Source organism: Carassius carassius, chromosome 15 (assembly GCF_963082965.1).
Source record: "Carassius carassius chromosome 15, fCarCar2.1, whole genome shotgun sequence".
In the NCBI taxonomy this organism is placed as follows: domain Eukaryota; kingdom Metazoa; phylum Chordata; class Actinopteri; order Cypriniformes; family Cyprinidae; genus Carassius; species Carassius carassius.
This window is the reverse complement of record NC_081769.1, coordinates 15,929,180-15,947,821: the sequence shown is the minus strand read 5'-3', so window position 1 is coordinate 15,947,821 and position 18,642 is coordinate 15,929,180. Positions and strand designations below refer to the sequence as shown.

The following is an 18,642-nucleotide window of genomic DNA, read 5'->3' as shown; positions in this document are numbered from 1 at the left end:
ATGCACTGTAAGTCACTTTGGATAAAAGAATCTGATAAATGCATAAATTTAATTTAATCTAATTTAGTAACAAGTTGTCAGTGCGTGTTAAATTTAAAAAAAAAGAAATTGTGAAATGTGGTGAGTGGGTGTGAGCGTGTGCAGAAAAATCTAAATTACCCAGAGGACTGCAAGATATTAATTTCTGTCTACACAGATTGATTGATTGATTGATGGCAATTGCCAGAATAGCTTTTACCCTAACTTTTACATATTTATTTATTCCTGATGGCAAATAAAGCTTTATGTTGGAATAAAAGTTTTATATTTGTATGAAGGTTTGATTGCTTATCCCACTTTACCATTTTTTAATTCATCATATTGCTACTCCAAATTTGTGTAGTACACTTTTCCAATGAAATTAAAAAAAACAAACACAATGATGCAGTCTCTCATGTGACTATATAAACCAACTACCACAAACTAACTGCTTTGTCTATCTGAATGACAGCATGGTTGAATCCTCTTCAGTTTATAGGCATCACATGCTTGACAATGACTAATCTGGAATAGTGTGAATTACATTAAACATGATGAAATATAACTTCCTTTCATTACAGTCATGAAAGCTCACATGCTTAGTCATCATTCAGATGATAAACTATGGGATTGAGGGAGCAACGGACATGGACACTTGAGTGGGGAGGAGGGAAATTAAAAACAGATTGCCAGAGTGTATGACTAAAACTAAGCCCGGGAAAGGCATTGAGTACTGATGAAGAGAGGAGAAGAGGGGGAGTGCATGCTGTCTAGTGAGCTAAAGGGGTGGGGATCTTTAAAGAGAGCGGGGAGAGAGATTGAACCACCAGGACTTTCACTTTCAGTGAGCAAACTGCCTCCACGCTGTTTGTTCCTTCAGAAGTGCCCTACAACAGATCAAGTGTCCTGCTCACTTGCATGCCAGCTGGAAATTAAAGCTCCAAAACAAACTGACTGAAAAGGAAGAAGGAAAATCAAATCAGAAGAAAAGAGAGAGAGAGAAAAAAACAGGAAACTAAAATCTCACAGGAAAGAGAGGAATATCTTCTTGTCCGTCAGGATTTTTCCATCAGAAGACTGGGAATTTCCAAGTGCTTGACTGGGATTGAGCCAGATGGTCAGAATGGAGAGCGGCTGTGGGATCCAAGAGAAAGAGCAGCAGTGAGAGAAAGAGGAGGAAAGCCACTGAGACCGAGATTCTTCCATAACCTTTCTGCAGCAATCTGTCGTGCAAAACTACTTGGTTAAGAAGAACATGGGGAATATGGCCCACATTGGCCGGTAGAAGCATGTCACCAACAGGTAATGTGAAACGCGTGCAGCACTGACAAAGATCAATCCGTTGCTGCGCGGATTAAATGGTTGTGGCAGAAAGTGCGTTGGTGTTTGCGACATTAAGAGAAGAAAACGAGTTGGTGTTTAGAAAATGTTAAGACATTTAATGCTCTGATTACCTTTGCCTTTCAGTGCTGTTACTTCTATCAATATTGACTGTTCAAGGAAGTGGGTGCGATGATTTTATGAAGACGACGATCAGAAATCTTCAAGACTCTATACACATTGAAGAAACGTCCGGATTCGTGAGTTTCGATGTTCAAGAACTCTTTTCACTAGACAATTCGCAATCTGTCCCGTGTGGTTTTTGTACTGACCTTATTATTGTTGATTTGTGGTTTTGGTGACATCTGAGAAACCCGTGCAATCTTAAATCAATAGTTCGTCTTTATTAAAGGCTTTAAAAACTGACCTTGTAATATATATCTATTGCAGCCACAAGTGTTTCCAAAGAACTACGTCGTGTCTCACTATTTCAACGACAGCGCGCTGTGCAATGAGCCGGTAAGACTGACAGTTCAAAGGGTCAGGGGTGTGATGCTCTTTTTATGATTCAATTCAAGTAATTCAAAAATACAGTATACGTGCAGCGCGGTCACAAACGGTAAATATAATAAACTTAATGAACGTGTTTTGGGTTTCTATATTAAATAGGATTTTGATGTTTTATGGGGCCTACTATCAGAAAAGTCCAGATGGTGTACAACCCGAATTCCGGAAAAGTTGGGACGTTTTTTAAATTTTAATAAAATGAAAACTAAAAGACTTTCAAATCACATGAGCCAATATTTTATTCACAATAGAACATAGATAACATAGCAAATGTTTAAACTGAGAAAGTTTACAATTTTATGCACAAAATGAGCTCATTTCAATTTTGATTTCTACTACAGGTCTCAAAATAGTTGGGACGGGGCATGTTTACCATGGTGAAGCATCTCCTTTTCTTTTCAAAACAGTTTGAAGACATCTGGGCATTGAGGCTATGAGTTTCTGGAGTTTTGCTGTTGGAATTTGGTCCCATTCTTGCCTTATATAGATTTCCAGCTGCTGAAGAGTTCGTGGTCGTCTTTGACGTATTTTTCGTTTAATGATGCGCCAAATGTTCTCTATAGGTGAAAGATCTGGACTGCAGGCAGGCCAGGTTAGCACCCGGACTCTTCTACGACGAAGCCATGCTGTTGTTATAGCTGCAGTATGTGGTTTTGCATTGTCCTGCTGAAATAAACAAGGCCTTCCCTGAAATAGACGTTGTTTGGAGGGAAGCATATGTTGCTCTAAAACCTTTATATACCTTTCAGCATTCACAGAGCCTTCCAAAACATGCAAGCTGCCCATACCGTATGCACTTATGCACCCCCATACCATCAGAGATGCTGGCTTTTGAACTGAACGCTGATAACATGCTGGAAGGTCTCCCTCCTCTTTAGCCCGGAGGACACGGCGTCCGTGATTTCCAACAAGAATGTCAAATTTGGACTCGTCTGACCATAAAACACTATTCCACTTTGAAATAGTCCATTTTAAATGAGCCTTGGCCCACAGGACACGACGGCGCTTCTGGACCATGTTCACATATGGCTTCCTTTTTGCATGATAGAGCTTTAGTTGGCATCTGCTGATGGCACGGCGGATTGTGTTTACCGACAGTGGTTTCTGAAAGTATTCCTGGGCCCATTTAGTAATGTCATTGACACAATCATGCCGATGAGTGATCCAGTGTCGTCTGAGAGCCCGAAGACCACGGGCATCCAATAAAGGTCTCCGGCCTTGTCCCTTACGCACAGAGATTTCTCCAGTGTCTCTGTATCTTTTGATGATGTTAAGCACTGTAGATGATGAGATTTGCAAAGCCTTTGCAATTTGACGTTGAGGAACATTGTTTTTAAAGTTTTCCACAATTTTTTTACGCAGTCTTTCACAGATTGGAGAGCCTCTGCCCATCTTTACTTCTGAGAGACTCTGCTTCTCTAAGACAAAGCTTTTATAGCTAATCATGTTACAGACCTGATATCAATTAACTTAATTAATCACTAGATGTTCTCCCAGCTGAATCTTTTCAAAACTGCTTGCTTTTTTAGCCATTTGTTGCCCCCGTGCCAACTTTTTTGAGACCTGTAGCAGGCATTAAATTTTAAATGAGCTTATTAAGTGGATAAAAGTGTAAAATTTCTCAGTTTAAACATTTGCTACGTTATCTATGTTCTATTGTGAATAAAATATTGGCTCATGTGATTTGAAATTCCTTTAGTTTTCATTTTATAAAAATTTAAAAAACGTCCCAACTTTTCCGGAATTCGGGTTGTAATATTGCGTGATTGTAAATGAATGAATGGATGAGTCAGTAAATAAATTACATTTTTGAAAAAAAGTAATGTTGACATAAGTAGCATGAAATTATATTTTCTTGAAAAAAACAACAACTGCAAGTTATATTGTTTTAAATTGTTTGTAATATTGTCTGCGGAATAAAAGTCAGCCTGTAACCAAACGTACAGATTTTGGACCCCTTGATTATTATTATTATTTTTTTTTATAAATCACCTTTAATTGTAACTCTGATGTTTGACAATAGTGATTTAATTATGTACACTCTTTTGAATTCATGGTGCAAAGTATTTAACTATTCTATGGTTGGAACTGATGGTTACACCAAATGACATTTTTAACCATTTTGAGTCACGGTATGTTGAATATGCTATAAACATTTATTCCAAGATGAAAGCAACAAGAATAAGTAGATTACATTACTAAGAGCTTGTTATTATAACTGAACATGTAATAAACCTAGATTTTCTTCTGCTTTTATCATCCATACTTATTTGTTATTGAACCAAATATAAAAGGTGTAGCTGCTAATTTTGCTCCTAGTAGCTAAACTTAGAACAACACCTGTCTCTCTCTCTCTCTCTTTCTCTCTCTCTGTGTGTGTGTGTTTAGTGCTGTGTGTTCAGTGCTGCTGCGTTCCTGTCTAATTCCTGGATTCAGCTCCTCCAGCATCTCAGTAGAGTTCATCTCAAATACAGATTCATCAGCGAGCTGGTTCTCACATTGGACAACATAGCAAAAGAGGTATATTGTCATATACTCAGAGAAAAAGGTACAAAAGCTGTCACTGGGGTGGGAGCCTGTCAAAAGTTACACTCAAATCTACATATCAGTACCTAAATGGTACATATTTGTTCCTTAAAAAAAAAATACTATCCCAGTGACAGCTTTTGTATCTTTTTTCTAAAAGTGTATATCCACACTTTGTTCATACCATACTTCTTGCCACTGTACTATTTTTCCAGATGTTGTATCAACACGTCTTTCTTTCTTGATTGTATGTCTGACTGATTGTAGATCTCTTGTGGTTAGTGTTTTTTCTATCTTTTCGTAAACAGAAAATTCCAGATCGTCCAGATATCTCTGCTTTCCCATCTGTTCAGTCATCGCCTGAAGGTCTTCTCTCCATCACCTCATCCCTCTTCACACGATGGCTCAATCTGGATTGTGCTTTTAAAGAGCATCACTGCATCTTCCCTACCCCAAGTGAAGAGGATCAAGAAAATTCACGATCAGATGAGGAAGAGAATGTGGAGAACCATGGACATGTGGATGAGCAGCAGCCTGTGATAGAAGGAGAGACTGGTAAAAGGCAGTTCCACCAGGGTCCAACTAACAGCTATAGTGAGTCACTTTTCCCAGGTTTCTCTTACTGGACTTTTTCTTTTCTATGGATAACAATAAGTCTGATTTGGTAAAAGGTGAGAAATCTGTTTTAAATATGTCACAAAACTTGGCCAAAAGGAGGCTTCACTTTGAATAGGCAGCTGCTGTTTTTTTTTTGTTGTTGTTGAGATTTCAGAGAAGTTGCTCTCTGAATACGGCTCATGATTTCTAGATGCATGTTGGAGAAAAGGGATGTTTTGGAAACAGACACATGGCCAATATGACGTTCTCTTTCATGTACGTGTACGATGTTTTTTTTCTGCATCATGTCTTTGCACTGATTGTTTCTATCACTTATCCAGTTTCCTGTCATATACAGTGAATTATGTGTCCTCCATGATAATTCAGGTTAAACCTGCCGACTGAATGTTTTAACATTGATTGTAGTAAAAAAGTAAAGAATACATGAAGCCAAAAGTCTCCGCTTATCCCTCGGTGTTCAAGAGGAAAAAATCTACACTCATGTACTACAGTAAATCCAAGCCATATTAAATAATACTGTAGCATAGCAACCAGCTTAAGCAAGCTACTTTCTGAAAAGACATTTGCAAAAGGGTTACATAAGTCATGTTTACAAGTATTGTTGTCTTGCCTTAGAGAAGGTTACTACAAGCAATGTTTTACTCAAAGGAATTTAACAATCTGTCTGTTTTGGTATAAGTGTTGTCTGTTTTTAAGTGTAGATTTTTATATATAAATAAAATCTTGAGAAAAAGCCAGAGTTTGCATGAATCAACTATACTCTTTTGTTTGTCAGAGTGTGTGTATGAGGTCTTTCTCTTGTATCAGCTGGATGGAGAGACTTGCAGATGATGGCACAAACAACAGGCCACCACAGAGACCTTTTGTTCACACAATGTTGCTGCTCTACCACAATTTAGCCTACAGCTGGTGGCTGGCACATCTCAAAAACACACATAAAACACAATCACACAGTCAACACGCAATAAATAACATTGTAGCTATATATTGCTTATGGATAGTGTTCATAATGATGCAGGATTTGACCCTGTTAAATGTCAGAAATGGGTTTGATTGGATCAGCACAACTGAGCCAAACCACATGCAGACTAGCACAGGCCCACTCTGTTGAGAAAAATCAGCTTAAACAAGCCTAAACTGATTTGCTGGTCCATCATTTACAGTAAGGTCCTGCTAGGCAATGTTGCATTAACCAACAACGAGCAAATGAGCTTCTGTTACAATATTTATTAATCTTTATTCAAGTTTGTTCATAATGCCAACTGTTCATTGTTAGTTTTTTAGCTCAGGTCCATTAAATACTTACATATACTGCTTTGATTTTAATATTAGTAAATTCAGCAACTTAACATGAACTAAGATTAATATATGCCTTAGACGTATTGCTAGTTCATGTTAACTAATCTAGTTAACTATGGATCCATTGTAAAGTGTCAAGACTGGTAATTATATCTCAGTCAAATCTCATGTACAGATTTTTACAGTCTGGTCCATAAAAAAGACAAAAGGTGAGAAGGATTTCTGTAAAAGATCTCTCTGAGACAACAGTTCCCGCGTGCTGTCCAACTCTGTACAGGGTTCAGGATGCGCTTTAAACCACGTGACCTGAAGCGGAAGTCCTCCGCTCTCAAAATGTCGGCGGCCGGTGAAGACACGTTGCCTCAGGAGGACGATGAGTTTGAGGACATGGAGGCGAGTGGAAGCGACGAGGATGATATGGAGGGAGAAGGACAGAAGGGGGACGGAGAGGGGAAGGTCTATGTCCCTGGTCTGCAGCCGCTTCAGCCGGGAGAAGAGCTGGAGATGGACCGCTCCGCTTACCGCATGTATCACGAGTGCCAGACCGGTCAGTGTGCTCAACATCACTAAACAGAAACATGCACGAGCGAGATATGGTTAGCTGCGGTTAACATGGGTCTACCGACAAAATAAAGTACCATACTATAACATGTTTTCTTTTTCTTTTTTTTTTATGTGCAGTGTAACAATGTAATCATAGTGTTTGAATTACTATATATATGAGCAGGCAACATATAAAAATGTGCCATTATCTAAAATTAAAATGTCAGGATAGGTTACAGTATTTAGAAATAGTTATTTATTTAAGTGTTAGGAAAATAATTGACACAAAATCCTATAGATCTTCAATGTAGGCTACATATTTGCATTGCAATAATAATATTAGTAAATTACAATAATACGAAATTATTATTAGTATTATTATTACATGTTGTGCCATTTTTAAGGGCAGTTTACCAGTTCTCTTTACAGTAATTTAAACATTTTTACTTTTTCTGTTATTTTAATGATGATTCTCATTGCTGTAATACAGTAGTTACTTTGGATAAAAGAGTCTACTAAATGACTAAATGTAAATGTAGTACAATTCAAATGTTGCAAAGTAAAATAACAGTACTGATAAACGGTGAACATAAAAGGCAGTAAAACAAACAGTATTGTCACACACAGTTTTTTCCACAAATTAATGAGCATGAATTGTTGTGCTCAATGAAAATAGAACAATAAATACATACATGCATGCATCCATACATACATACTAAAACAAATAAAATAAAATGTCCAAAACTAAGATTAAGAAGTTCTTCACCCAACATCATATTTTTTTGTGCACAATTTTATTTTTTATTTTTTTATTCAGTTTTTATTTTATTTTTTTTAAATTAGTGAAATATGACCAGGACTTTTTTTATTTTTTTTATATTTGGTATTTTATTATGACAGGACAGATCAGAAGTGGGAGAGAGATGGGGGTGGTTATCGGTGGGAATCATAACCGGACAATGTTATCAATAACCAGATGTTTTTGTTCCAATACCTTCTGTCTTCTGAAATTTAATTTCTAACAAGCAGACTTGTCTTTGCCCTGCAGGTGCCCCATGTCTGAGTTTTGATGTGGTGCGTGATGATGAAGGAGAAGGGCGTGAGCAGTTTCCTCTCTCTATGATTCTGTGTGCTGGTACACAGGCGGACACTGCCTTAAGCAACAGGTACACTGACATGACTGCTGTCAGAGCTTGCTACTTTTATTGTTCTGCAAGAATCATCTAATACTTTGGTTATGTTTGGCTTCCAAAGATGATGACATTTTCATCTCTTTCCAGGCTTATTGTGATGCGCATGCACAGTCTTTATGAAACTGACAAAGATAAAGATGAAAATGAAAGCAGTGACGAAGAAAGTGATGAAGATGAGGACGAGGAGAAGAAACCACAGTTGGAACTGGCCATGATGCCACATTATGGTGGGATCAACAGAGTCCGAGTAAGTCTAGTTACTCTCATTAATGTTTTTATAACTCTGGAGAATTAAAGTCTTGCAGCTTTTTCCAGTCCAACCAGTTTAATTTTCTCACTCATCATCTAAAGTTATGATCTTTTTTTACTTTAATAGGTGACCCAGCGAGGCGAACAGACATTTGCTGCGCTCTGGTCAGAGAAAGGACAGGTGGAGATTTTTGACCTCCGACCTCAGCTTGAGGCGGTGCACAGTTCGGCAGCGATGTCGGCCTTCATCAAGCAGCAGAAGGAAGCCACGCCTCTTTTCAGTTTTTCTGGTCACATGTCAGAAGGATTTGCCATCGATTGGTCGCCCAAAGTACCAGGTGTGTAATTTGGATTGTAATATTATATCAAACTTATTTTTCAAAGCGAACGTAAGCTATTTTCTGGAAATGTGTGAAAGTTGTTAATGATTTGCCACAACAGTAGACAGTAAAAAGTAGTTTTGTTAGAAACCAATAAATATGTTTGATTATGACATTAAAATATGATAACAAATACCAGTGTGCAGTATCAAGCAACATTCATGCTAGAAGCAGATGACACAGAAAGCCTTGCACATTTAAGTTACAAATTGCCACATCAAAAGGTGGATGTAACAGAGAAAACAGGGTCTTACGTCCTCCTTACAAACAGATGTCTAGATTAATGGGACTACTGGCTAAGACTCAAGTCATGTCATGTTTCCTTGCCTCAGGACGCCTGGTAAGTGGCGACTGCAAGAAGAACATTCATGTCTGGGAGCCACAGGAGGGCGGGACTTGGAAAGTTGACCAACGGCCTTTCAGCTCACACAGCAAGTCTGTTGAGGACCTGCAGTGGTCACCTACTGAAGCCACAGTATGAGAATGATTATATTCAAATATTGTATAATGAAAGTGGATGTAATGGTTAATTATTGCTTCTCCCGCACCTCCAGGTTTTTGCGTCCTGTTCAGTGGATCAGTCCATTCGCATTTGGGACATAAGGGCACCACCTAATTCCATGCTCTCTGCCAATGAGGCTCATTCTTCAGACATCAATGTTATCAGCTGGAACCGGACTGAACCTTTTATTTTGTCTGGAGGAGACGACGGCCTCCTCAAAGTCTGGGATTTAAGGCAGTTCCAGGTGAGCATGAACAAGAGGAAACTTATATTTATGTTTATTTTTCAGCTAAAGCGATACCAATTAAATCATTTAAAGAAACAAGTCTATCTGGAATCTCCTGAAGAAGCATTTCATGCCTGTTTGTTAGGTGTATCGTAATAGGGTGTACCATTCTAGGGTGTTTCCAAAAACGTACTTGCAAACCACTACTGTGAAATTGTGCTTTAAAATGAGGATGTAGTTTTATTAATAAATTAATTTGTATATAGTCAAATTAATTATATTTGTATATACCTGTATATAGTCCCCAAGTTTCTAGAAATTCTAATCGGTGTAAATAGAGATTTTGCTATCTTTCTCTGCCTTTGAGAAGATGGAAGCTCAAACGGGCTGATCTTGAATCTCCTGGTGACGTTATAAGGAGAAATGTTACATCCCCTTTCTCTGCTTTGCCCGCCCAAATATTTACATATAATTCAGTCGCAATGTCAGCACAGGCGTTACAAACAGACTTTTATGATATGGATTCGACAGCACCGGCACAAACAGTGAGTAACAGTGTTCATTAATGCCTGATCTGTGATCAGTGATTACTGATGTGTAGCTAATTATTCAAGTTCACACAGACTTTTTCTAAATCGTTTAATACTGTTTATGCATCAGTGAATCAAGCCAGTGACGAAACGATCAACTTCACGTTGTTTCTCTTAGTAGCATGAAACAAATCTGTTATTTAAATTGTGATTTAACTACAGAGAGCGAACAAAGAACGCTCCCTTTTTTTTCGGAGCTGTCACACATCGTGAGTATATCTGCACACTTGCCTAAACTGCCGTTACAATGAATGACGCTGTTATGCTGCACAACAGAGCTTTTACTGTATTCATGTGTTTGCTGTTAGTTGTGGTGAAAGCATTTTGTGAGAGAAAACGTGTTGCAATAATGACGAGATCACTGCATTCACGCGATAAACAGACTCTGTCTATTCAATGCTGCTCATCACTGCAGCCTTTCATGTGATGGGACAAGATTCGAAAAATAATTATATAATCAACACTTCCAGGATTCGTTAATCTCGACAGCTGTAATAGTAAATATATATATATATATAAAAATGTAAATTTGAGAGGGGTTCCACATGTAATACGCATTTCGAATGCAAAGATGTCAGCCAATCACAACAGTTGTCGTTTACTCTGAGTCTCACAGCAGACACGCCCCTTCAAACAGAGCATTCAAGCCAGAGGGCTAATATCAGGATATAAAAATGCTTTTTATTTCTAAATTTTAAATGTAAAAATCATACTAACAATATAAGTACACCTAAGGAAACATTAAAAAGCATTTAAAGAAAAGGAAATAATCCATGTCATGGGAACTTTAAAATGTACATTTTCCTCTGATGGCCACGCTGAATTTTCATCAGGCATTACTCCAGTCTTTCAGAAATCATTCTGATAATGCTGTTTTGGTGCTTAAGAAACATTGTTTTCTTATTATTAATGTGCTGCTTACTATATATTTTTATATATTATTGTGATTATTTGAAAAGAAAGTTAAAAAGAGCAGCATTTTTTAAACTGATCTTTTATAACATTCTAAATGTTTTTACTGTCACTTTTTTTGATGATAAATTTGTTGTTTCTGTCTGAATAAAAGTATAAATAAACAAAACTTTTAAAATAATAAATCTTTTATTTATTTTTTGTATATTGTTTAGTGAGATCACATTGGTGTTTCTTTCTTTCAGTCTGAATGTCCAGTGGCCAGTTTTAAGCAGCACAGTGCTCCCGTGACGTCAGTGGAGTGGAACCCTGTTGACTCCAGTGTGTTTGCCGCTTCTGGAGCTGATGATGTTGTCAGCCAATGGGATCTATCCGTGGAGTCATGTGACATTGGAGAACAGGCAGAGGGCTTAAAACAGCTACCACCTCAGCTACTGTTCCTTCACCAGGGCCAGAAAGAAGTGAAGGAGCTCCACTGGCACCCACAGATTCCTGGAGTTCTCATTTCCACTGCGCTGTCGGGATTCAACATCTTCAGAACTATTTCTGTTTAACTGTGTGTGTGTGTGTGTGTGTGTGTGTGTGTGTGTGTGTGTGTGTGTGTGTGTGTGTGTGTGTGTGTGTGTGTGTGTGTGTGTGTGAGTGAGTGAGTGAGTGAGTGAGAAGAGAGACAGACAGAGAGAGAGAGTGTACAGTTCCAGGCAGAAAGAATATACACGTGTATCATTTGAAATGTACATAAGCGGATGAATGGTACATCTAGGTTTGCATTTCTTTCATTTTTCTACACCTTCTGGAACCAATTTGTCAACTTCTTGAGGCAGAAATACTTATTACTCATTAAGTACTCATTAAAACTCCGTTCTGAATCATCTACCAGTTTGTTGTTTGTGTATTAACTTTATTCATTAGTTATAACACCAGTATATTTACCGAATATTTACTTTTCCTTGGGTATCCATTCAGTTTAAAAAAAGACTTCTTTTCTCATAATGGACAAAACAGAGAAAGATATTTTAGTCTTTCAGTCTAAAGCTGCTAAAGGCAGACTGTGGATTTTAATTATTCAGGCAGACTGCTGGTTTTATGGTTCTAACCATAGTAGCCTTCACACATATTATAATAAACAGAATTCTTTTTGTTATTTCTTCATGAAAAATAAATGCCAACTAAACAGTTCATTTTGCATTTTGTCTTTTTTTCAGTTAACATCTTGAACTAAAGGAAATGTGCTAATCCTAGATAATATGCAAAAGATGGACAAAATCATGTTATATTCAAAAACAAAAAAATTATACACACAATGAGTGCTCTGCATTTTCTTTCAAGACTGAGATAAGTTGATCGACCCTTGCTAGAAAGAGGTTTTGAAATGGTTTAAATATTGAAGGATACCCTCCAGTGTAAGTACGAAGAAAGGACTGCTTTACATTTTTGTAGACCTTTTTGTAAATGCTTAACTCCACTTCCAGCAATTGTTACCTTATAAACTTTGAACTCTGAACTTGTGGTCATGTATGTGGCATTTGTAAATCATCAACACCATATACAGCAATTCCATAATGTATAACATTTATAATTATTTTGAGGTCTTGAACTAAACTATCTTATTTCTATTTATTTATCATTCCATCCACAGATCTGTCAATCCATCCAACCTTCCTGAAGCTATCTTAAGGCTAGATGATCCCACGCTGATGAAATTAAAATAAAATAGGAGGGAGTTAAAGATAGTATTCATTTATTTACTTGCCTTTAAAATAAAAATAAAAAATCAATAAAAATAGCATGCTTACAGAAATGCATTTGCCTCCCTTCAACACATTCAAAGAATGCAAAATGCCACAAAAAGTTGAATAAAACTTTAATTACACACTTTGGTCTAGCCCAACATTTTTTCAATTGGCAGAGTGGTTTGGAGTGTAAAATAATCACTGATTGTCTGTTATATATTCTTCAGCATTCAAATCAAACAACTGTGAAAGCAAGACAAAAGCAACTGCTTTTAAAAATGAAACTCAACCTATTAAAGCTTTTCATGCTTATTTTTATGGATCTAGTCGAGAACTAGTCAAATAATCAACCAGAATGTTTTCATTCACAGTTTAAAAGCTATATGCATTTTGCAGCTGTTCAGCTTTAAGACTACTTTGTAGTGTGTAACTATTATGTGCATTTCATTTTTACACTTCTTAAACGAGTACATCTCCAAAAACAATACACAATGTGATTGCTTATTGCATTTTAAGATATGAATGCATATGTAATGATGAAAACTCCCAGGAGAAAATTCCAGCATTTGTGAATGCATCCAGCAACCTTGCATCTTCCCACAAAAAGAAACGTTTCATTGTTGACTTTTCAGTGAAACTAAGCAAGTCAAAGTTGAAAAACATTGTCGTGTAAGGCACTATAGATAACCATAATATAAACAATAATTTAGTTAACTTAGTATGTTGTGTTTGGCTTTAAAAAGTCAGCTGTCATTCAAAGCATCACCTTTTTGTTCCATTCAGGTTGAACTGCAGGTATTCACTCTCCATTGAGATTAAAGCTGTGTTCAGTTACCTGAAGAAGGTAAAGTGCCCTATAACGGAGTTACGAACTGGAAAAACTGAACATCTACTGCTCAATTTTATATAGCTGAGACCATGGGAAATGTATGAATAGATTTGTTCATAGGCAATTCTTTGTAAGACATCACACTGTCCATGGGAGACTTTCAAAATTTGTAGTAAATCCAATAAAACAAAACCGCAACATTGTCTTACTTTCATGAAATAGTTCCAAAATGAGCAAACACCATTGTAAACCTGGAAAGGAAAGTTCCAGATTGTCCAGTTTTTACCTCGAGAAGATATTTTCATTAACTCTCTCTCTATGGATTTTTTTTTTTTTTTAAGAATAATTCTGTTCGTATGTCATGATCCAAATGCCAATGACTTATTTTTGGTCCTCAAATCGCTCACTATGTCCTTTTATAGGCCAATCTCATCATCAAATTCATCCTCAAAAGTGTATCCTTGTTGTCCGTTGGCACCTTCCTCCTCTGAATCTGTTTCTGAAAGATGCTGGTCTTCTCTCCTCCGGTCCAGCAGTGAAACTCCCTCATACTCTGAGCTCACTGAGGAAGAGAGGCTTGGAGAGTTGTCCTCTTTCTGATTAACCACCACTGCTTGTCTTGGGTCTTTGTCATGAGCCGTTCTCCCACTAATCTCTTGCATCCCCTTATTTGGTCTCAAGCCCATTTCTTCTTCTACTTCCACATCTAGCCCCTCGATTACTTCCTGTCGACCGATGATCTCATCTTGTTTGTTGCTGAATCGCACTTTGGGCCTGAGCCCTTTTGATTTCACACCGTTCGCCTCATTCAACTGCTCATCTGGATGGCTCCCCTCTGTGGTCATACTTTCCATCCTTATCCTCTCATTCAACTCATTGGCAGCATTCCCTGGTGACATCATCACATCCCTCGAGCTCCTGCTGGGACTAAACACGTCTTCATTGTCTTTGTGAGAACTCATCGTCATTCCGTCCATCACTCCCAGGACATCTCCTAAAATCGAAGGCCCTAAATCCAAGTCGAGGTCAAAGGAAGAAACTGAATCGGAGTGCCGGAGCTCATTTGGACCACTATCTTCTGCATATTCAATTTCATTGTTATGGTTCATCTGATTGTCTGTGGTCTCTACAGTGGCTCCCATGGCTGGTTGTTGCACAGACGTGGGATTAGGACTAGAGGGGCCATGGCTGGACAGGAAGGAGGTGTCACCAAAAGCATCTCCACCTCGACCAATGTGCATGGTGTGACGGAAATCACCCAGTGGAGCGGAGATCATGGTGGGGTCCAGCCGCGGGGTTCGAGAAGATGATTTGTGGAGAGGCATGGTAGCAAACTGAGGAATGAAACTGCAAAGTCAGATGAAGGAAAAGGTGGAATAAACATTTAAAGTGCAATACAATTCTTTATAATTAACCATTAGATTTTATTTAATATATATATATATAATATTGGTCCTTGTATGTATACATTTGTTTTGAATGTATTATTCAATTTAAATGTAGATTTTTAGTGACATTCCTAAATCTCCTATATTCAAAATTAAAATAATATAAATATTCACATTTTATTATATTTAATGGTTATTTTATGCTACTCACATTTTAAAATATCTTTCCTTATCCAAGTTTTTATTCAGTGGTACTCTGATTTTTAAGGGAGATGTTAGACACGTGGTTATAATACCCGATAAATTCCATATTTTATTCACAGTCAGATATGAAATCAATAGGTCGCAAAAAAAAAAAAAAAAAAAAAAAAAGCGGTATGATTGCGTAAAGGCTGTGAAAAAGAGGAGCTGACAGACGCTGAAGCCAAGCTCGGACTTGTATGTGCAGCGCGTGCTTAAGTGCATTCTTCACTCGAGCTTTCTCGCGAGGCGAGGTCGAGACACTAAGAGAAACATTATGAACGTGCCCAAGGTTTCATCTTTTTAACACGTTATTTGATTAGATATCTACTATTTAGATTTATGAAGAGACTGTTTTCTGAAGCTCTGAAGGAAACTCTTTTCCTTTCTCAGGGATAGTTTATTATAATAAAACTATATTTAATTGCTTCGACAAAACATTTTATAATTAGTTTTATAATTAGCGCGTTTGTTGTTTATTGTTGTTAAAAATCCATTTTGGGATCATTTGACAATCGTTTTTATACGAAGAAATGCGTAAAATCGCCATTTGTGTGTCCTGAACTATTCATAAACAACTGCAACAGCTGGAAAGCGAATCAGTTTGACGCCTTTAACAGGTCTATTGATTACATGCATACAATCACATTATTCTGAGGCTAGTTCAGCTGATGAATACTATAAAACAACTTTTATGCACATTTAATACACATTATAATAACGAAACAGTTTAATTGGAGCCAAGTAAGTTAACTCTTACCAGTGGTCTTATAATCTTAAGCAGAAGACCTGCCTTGTCTAGGAATGCTTCCTCCTGTCCAATGAAGCTGTATAAAGCAAAAATCAATGTGTTATTAAATATTCCAGCTTAATTCAATGAAGGTCTCCTAAAGTGCAAAGTCTCCAAAAGTGCAAAAGTTACGCGCCCAACTGAGTTATCGAATCAGATTCCTTTAAAACGACGGAATGAAACTTACTTTGATCACCGCGTGCTTATCAGTGAGGTTGCGCGAATTTGTTCTTCTTATAACCAAATGTTTCTTTAAATATCTTTCGCTTTCCCTATTTTACTGACTTTACTGGCGTCGCTCTTCTCTCCGATATTTCTTTTTTTCCCTTTAGGGATGGGCGAGGAAGTGACGTGAGTTTTGTATGGGAGCTGGCTACAGCTGTGTTACTGAATGAAAGGACTGACTGACGCAGCCTGTGTATTTTCCCTGTCAGAATAAAATTATTTCACACGGATTTTCGTCTTAATAATGTGTGGATGTGGTCCAACCTCACTCAAGTGTAGAATCAGGAGTAATTCAGGAGTAGCAGGGTTTAAGATGAACAAAGCATATAGGGTTTTATATAGGACTATTTGTAGATTGTGTTTAGTTTATTGCCATGGATGAAACACAATGAAACACGTTGTGGAATCCCGTCTGTCAACATTTCAAGCAGAGCTTATCGAATCAACCTGTTCTAAAGCTCTGTTTGTATTTTGTTTTTGTATCTCCATGTAAATGACTTTCACTATCAATATTAGAAGTGCAAAGGCCAGGATGATAAAGCTAAAGACTTTTTTAAGTTCAAAGTTGACCCTGTAAAGCACAACATGCAAAAGAATAGTAAGGGGAAAAAAGAAAGAAAGAAAGAAAGAAAACTAATAGAATAGTAATAGATTTTTTTTTTAAATCTTATATCAGTTTATCTTTATATCACTGATTAATCTTATTGTCTTATAATAAAAGCTCTATATTTTTTATTGTATATTTAAATATAGGCTAATACATTTAACATGATGTGTCTAATCATACACACACACACACACACTGCTATACTTAAATATACTCAAATGTAAACTATCAATCAGAGTAAGCGAAGACCGTGCATAACAGATTTTTCAGTGAAAAAATAATATATATATATATATACATCAACCTTAAAAATGAATGTATACATAAATATATTTATCGACCTTAAAAATGAATGTATCAAACACAAAGCAGTCTTTATAGAGTTAAAATTAATTATAAACTAAAGGCTACAATTGAGAGTCTTTCTCCTTTGGTGGCCAAGATTTCCTGCCTGGGAAGAGAATTCAAGGATGCTGCAGCTGAACCATGAATCACATCACATCACTTCCTCTTTCTTAGCACAGCTTACGTCACACTAAAATACACTATCTATGGGGTTACTAATACAATGATGAATGCCTGGAAGTATTGCCGGTGTGCGAGATCACACATAATGCCCAGCATTACTGAGTGGTTTACTGGATTAGAGAATCCTTTTACATAAATGAACACAAAATCAATCTTTTACTTTTACAATGCTAAAATAATAAAATAAACATGGATTTGTTTTTGATCTCCTGCAAATTCTTTAGAATGCCCCTACACTTAATGTTGTCACATCTTCCTGGTTAAATAAATATTACATAAAAAATAGAACAAATATAATGCTATTTTATAATTTATTAATATTATGTTTTGTTTTATTTAATATTTTTAACACTAATTATAAATCTCATTGTTTTTATGCATTTTTATATTTATTCCCAAAATAATAACTAAAGGCAGTAACAATTAGAACAATATATTGGGAACAATTTACAATAAGACTTCAGAAGTTAACATTAGTTAACTACTTTAGTTAACATGAACTAAGAATGAACAATAGCCTACTTCTACAGCATTTATTAAACTTAGTTAATGATAAATTTAACATTTACGAATGCACTATTAAAATAAAAAGTTGATTGTTAACATTAGTTTATGCACTTTGAACTAACACTGAACAACTGTACAGACTAATGTAAACAAAGCTGAATAAATAGCTCTACTGTAATAAATGTTCATTGTTTGTTCATTTTAGTTAACACATTAAAAGACACCTTATTGTAAAATGTTAACAATATTTATATTTTTTATTTGCGAACTGATATTAAGCTGTTCTTTTTAATAGTCAACTTATTTCCGGCTCATCGTCATAAAAGCTCTGTAAACAGTCACAGACAGGAAGATTTATATTTCACGTCATCAAGCTGAATGCTTAATAAAACTGACGCAGTCATCACGTTTTCAGACCATTTCAATTTTTATTTTGATGTGACAAACTAGTGGTATCTAAGCGGGAGAACTGTTTACTTACTTTATTATTAGTCAATAATGCCATTATTTTCTTCATTCAAGCCTAGAGCTTGGACGAAAACAAGACGCGGGATTTATCGCACGAACCAATCACATTCAACCAGAACCTCCTCTCACGCGACTCTCCCACAGAACAGTCATGGCGTGCTAAGGGTCTCTGCTGAAAGTCTATGGGCTGAAGGGAGGCAAGCCTCCACTGTAACTTTACCTGCGGGTGTTGCTGTTTGACAGTGTTACTTATAAAATCGGAGTGACTTTTATACCTTTAATGCCATATTTAGTAATATTTGCGATTTATGTTAGTAATATCGACATTACTAATTTTGTCATCCAATTTCCAAAGACATTGCCTCCCTTGCCCCCTTGGAGGGA

General features: G+C 36.7%; 3 protein-coding genes across 5 annotated transcripts; 2 read left to right on the top strand and 1 right to left on the bottom strand.

Annotated features, from left to right (window-relative positions):
* The first annotated feature begins 702 nt into the window (after nucleotides 1-702).
* LOC132158232 (uncharacterized) lies at nucleotides 703-5,799 on the top strand. The gene is made up of 5 exons (XM_059567559.1): nucleotides 703-1,320; nucleotides 1,486-1,598; nucleotides 1,789-1,857; nucleotides 4,294-4,425; nucleotides 4,740-5,799. Exons 1-5 carry the CDS (start codon nucleotides 1,308-1,310, stop codon nucleotides 5,097-5,099), a joined length of 687 nt encoding a protein of 228 aa, XP_059423542.1. The 5' UTR covers nucleotides 703-1,307; the 3' UTR covers nucleotides 5,100-5,799.
* Nucleotides 5,800-6,618: 819 nt separating this feature from the next.
* Nucleotides 6,619-12,122, top strand: LOC132158257 (glutamate-rich WD repeat-containing protein 1-like). 2 transcript variants are annotated; one of them, XM_059567595.1, is made up of 8 exons: nucleotides 6,619-6,895; nucleotides 7,940-8,057; nucleotides 8,172-8,331; nucleotides 8,461-8,671; nucleotides 9,046-9,188; nucleotides 9,268-9,459; nucleotides 11,189-11,541; nucleotides 11,614-12,122. In XM_059567595.1, the coding sequence occupies exons 1-7, from the start codon at nucleotides 6,634-6,636 to the stop codon at nucleotides 11,495-11,497; spliced, it is 1,395 nt and encodes a 464-aa protein (XP_059423578.1). In that variant the 5' UTR covers nucleotides 6,619-6,633; the 3' UTR covers nucleotides 11,498-11,541; nucleotides 11,614-12,122. The 2 variants fall into 2 exon arrangements, with proteins under 2 accessions (XP_059423578.1, XP_059423577.1); XM_059567594.1 differs by having other exon boundaries at nucleotides 11,189-11,545.
* A 668-nt stretch (nucleotides 12,123-12,790) lies between these two features.
* LOC132158231 (uncharacterized) lies at nucleotides 12,791-16,268 on the bottom strand. Of its 2 annotated transcripts, none has more exons than XM_059567558.1 (3): nucleotides 16,111-16,268; nucleotides 15,894-15,960; nucleotides 12,791-14,839 (listed from the first exon to the last, which is right to left on the bottom strand). In XM_059567558.1, exon 3 carries the CDS (start codon nucleotides 14,828-14,830, stop codon nucleotides 13,922-13,924), a length of 909 nt encoding a protein of 302 aa, XP_059423541.1. In that variant the 5' UTR covers nucleotides 14,831-14,839; nucleotides 15,894-15,960; nucleotides 16,111-16,268; the 3' UTR covers nucleotides 12,791-13,921. The 2 variants fall into 2 exon arrangements, with proteins under 2 accessions (XP_059423541.1, XP_059423540.1); XM_059567557.1 differs by having other exon boundaries at nucleotides 12,791-14,852; nucleotides 16,111-16,267.
* Between the last annotated feature and the right edge of the window lie 2,374 nt (nucleotides 16,269-18,642).

Bases quoted from the DNA above. Each gene is read 5' to 3' on its own strand.
- LOC132158232 (XM_059567559.1), top strand. The intron at 1,858-4,293 runs GTAAGACTGACA...GTGTGTGTTTAG, and splicing joins GCGCGCTGTGCAATGAGCCG to TGCTGTGTGTTCAGTGCTGC. The intron at 4,426-4,739 runs GTATATTGTCAT...TTTCGTAAACAG, and splicing joins TGGACAACATAGCAAAAGAG to AAAATTCCAGATCGTCCAGA.
- LOC132158231 (XM_059567558.1), bottom strand. From the start codon at position 14,830: ATGCCTCTCCACAAATCATCTTCTCGAACCCCGCGGCTGGACCCCACC.
- LOC132158257 (XM_059567595.1), top strand. From the start codon at position 6,634: ATGCGCTTTAAACCACGTGACCTGAAGCGGAAGTCCTCCGCTCTCAAA. The intron at 8,058-8,171 runs GTACACTGACAT...ATCTCTTTCCAG, and splicing joins GACACTGCCTTAAGCAACAG to GCTTATTGTGATGCGCATGC. The intron at 9,189-9,267 runs GTATGAGAATGA...CCGCACCTCCAG, and splicing joins GGTCACCTACTGAAGCCACA to GTTTTTGCGTCCTGTTCAGT.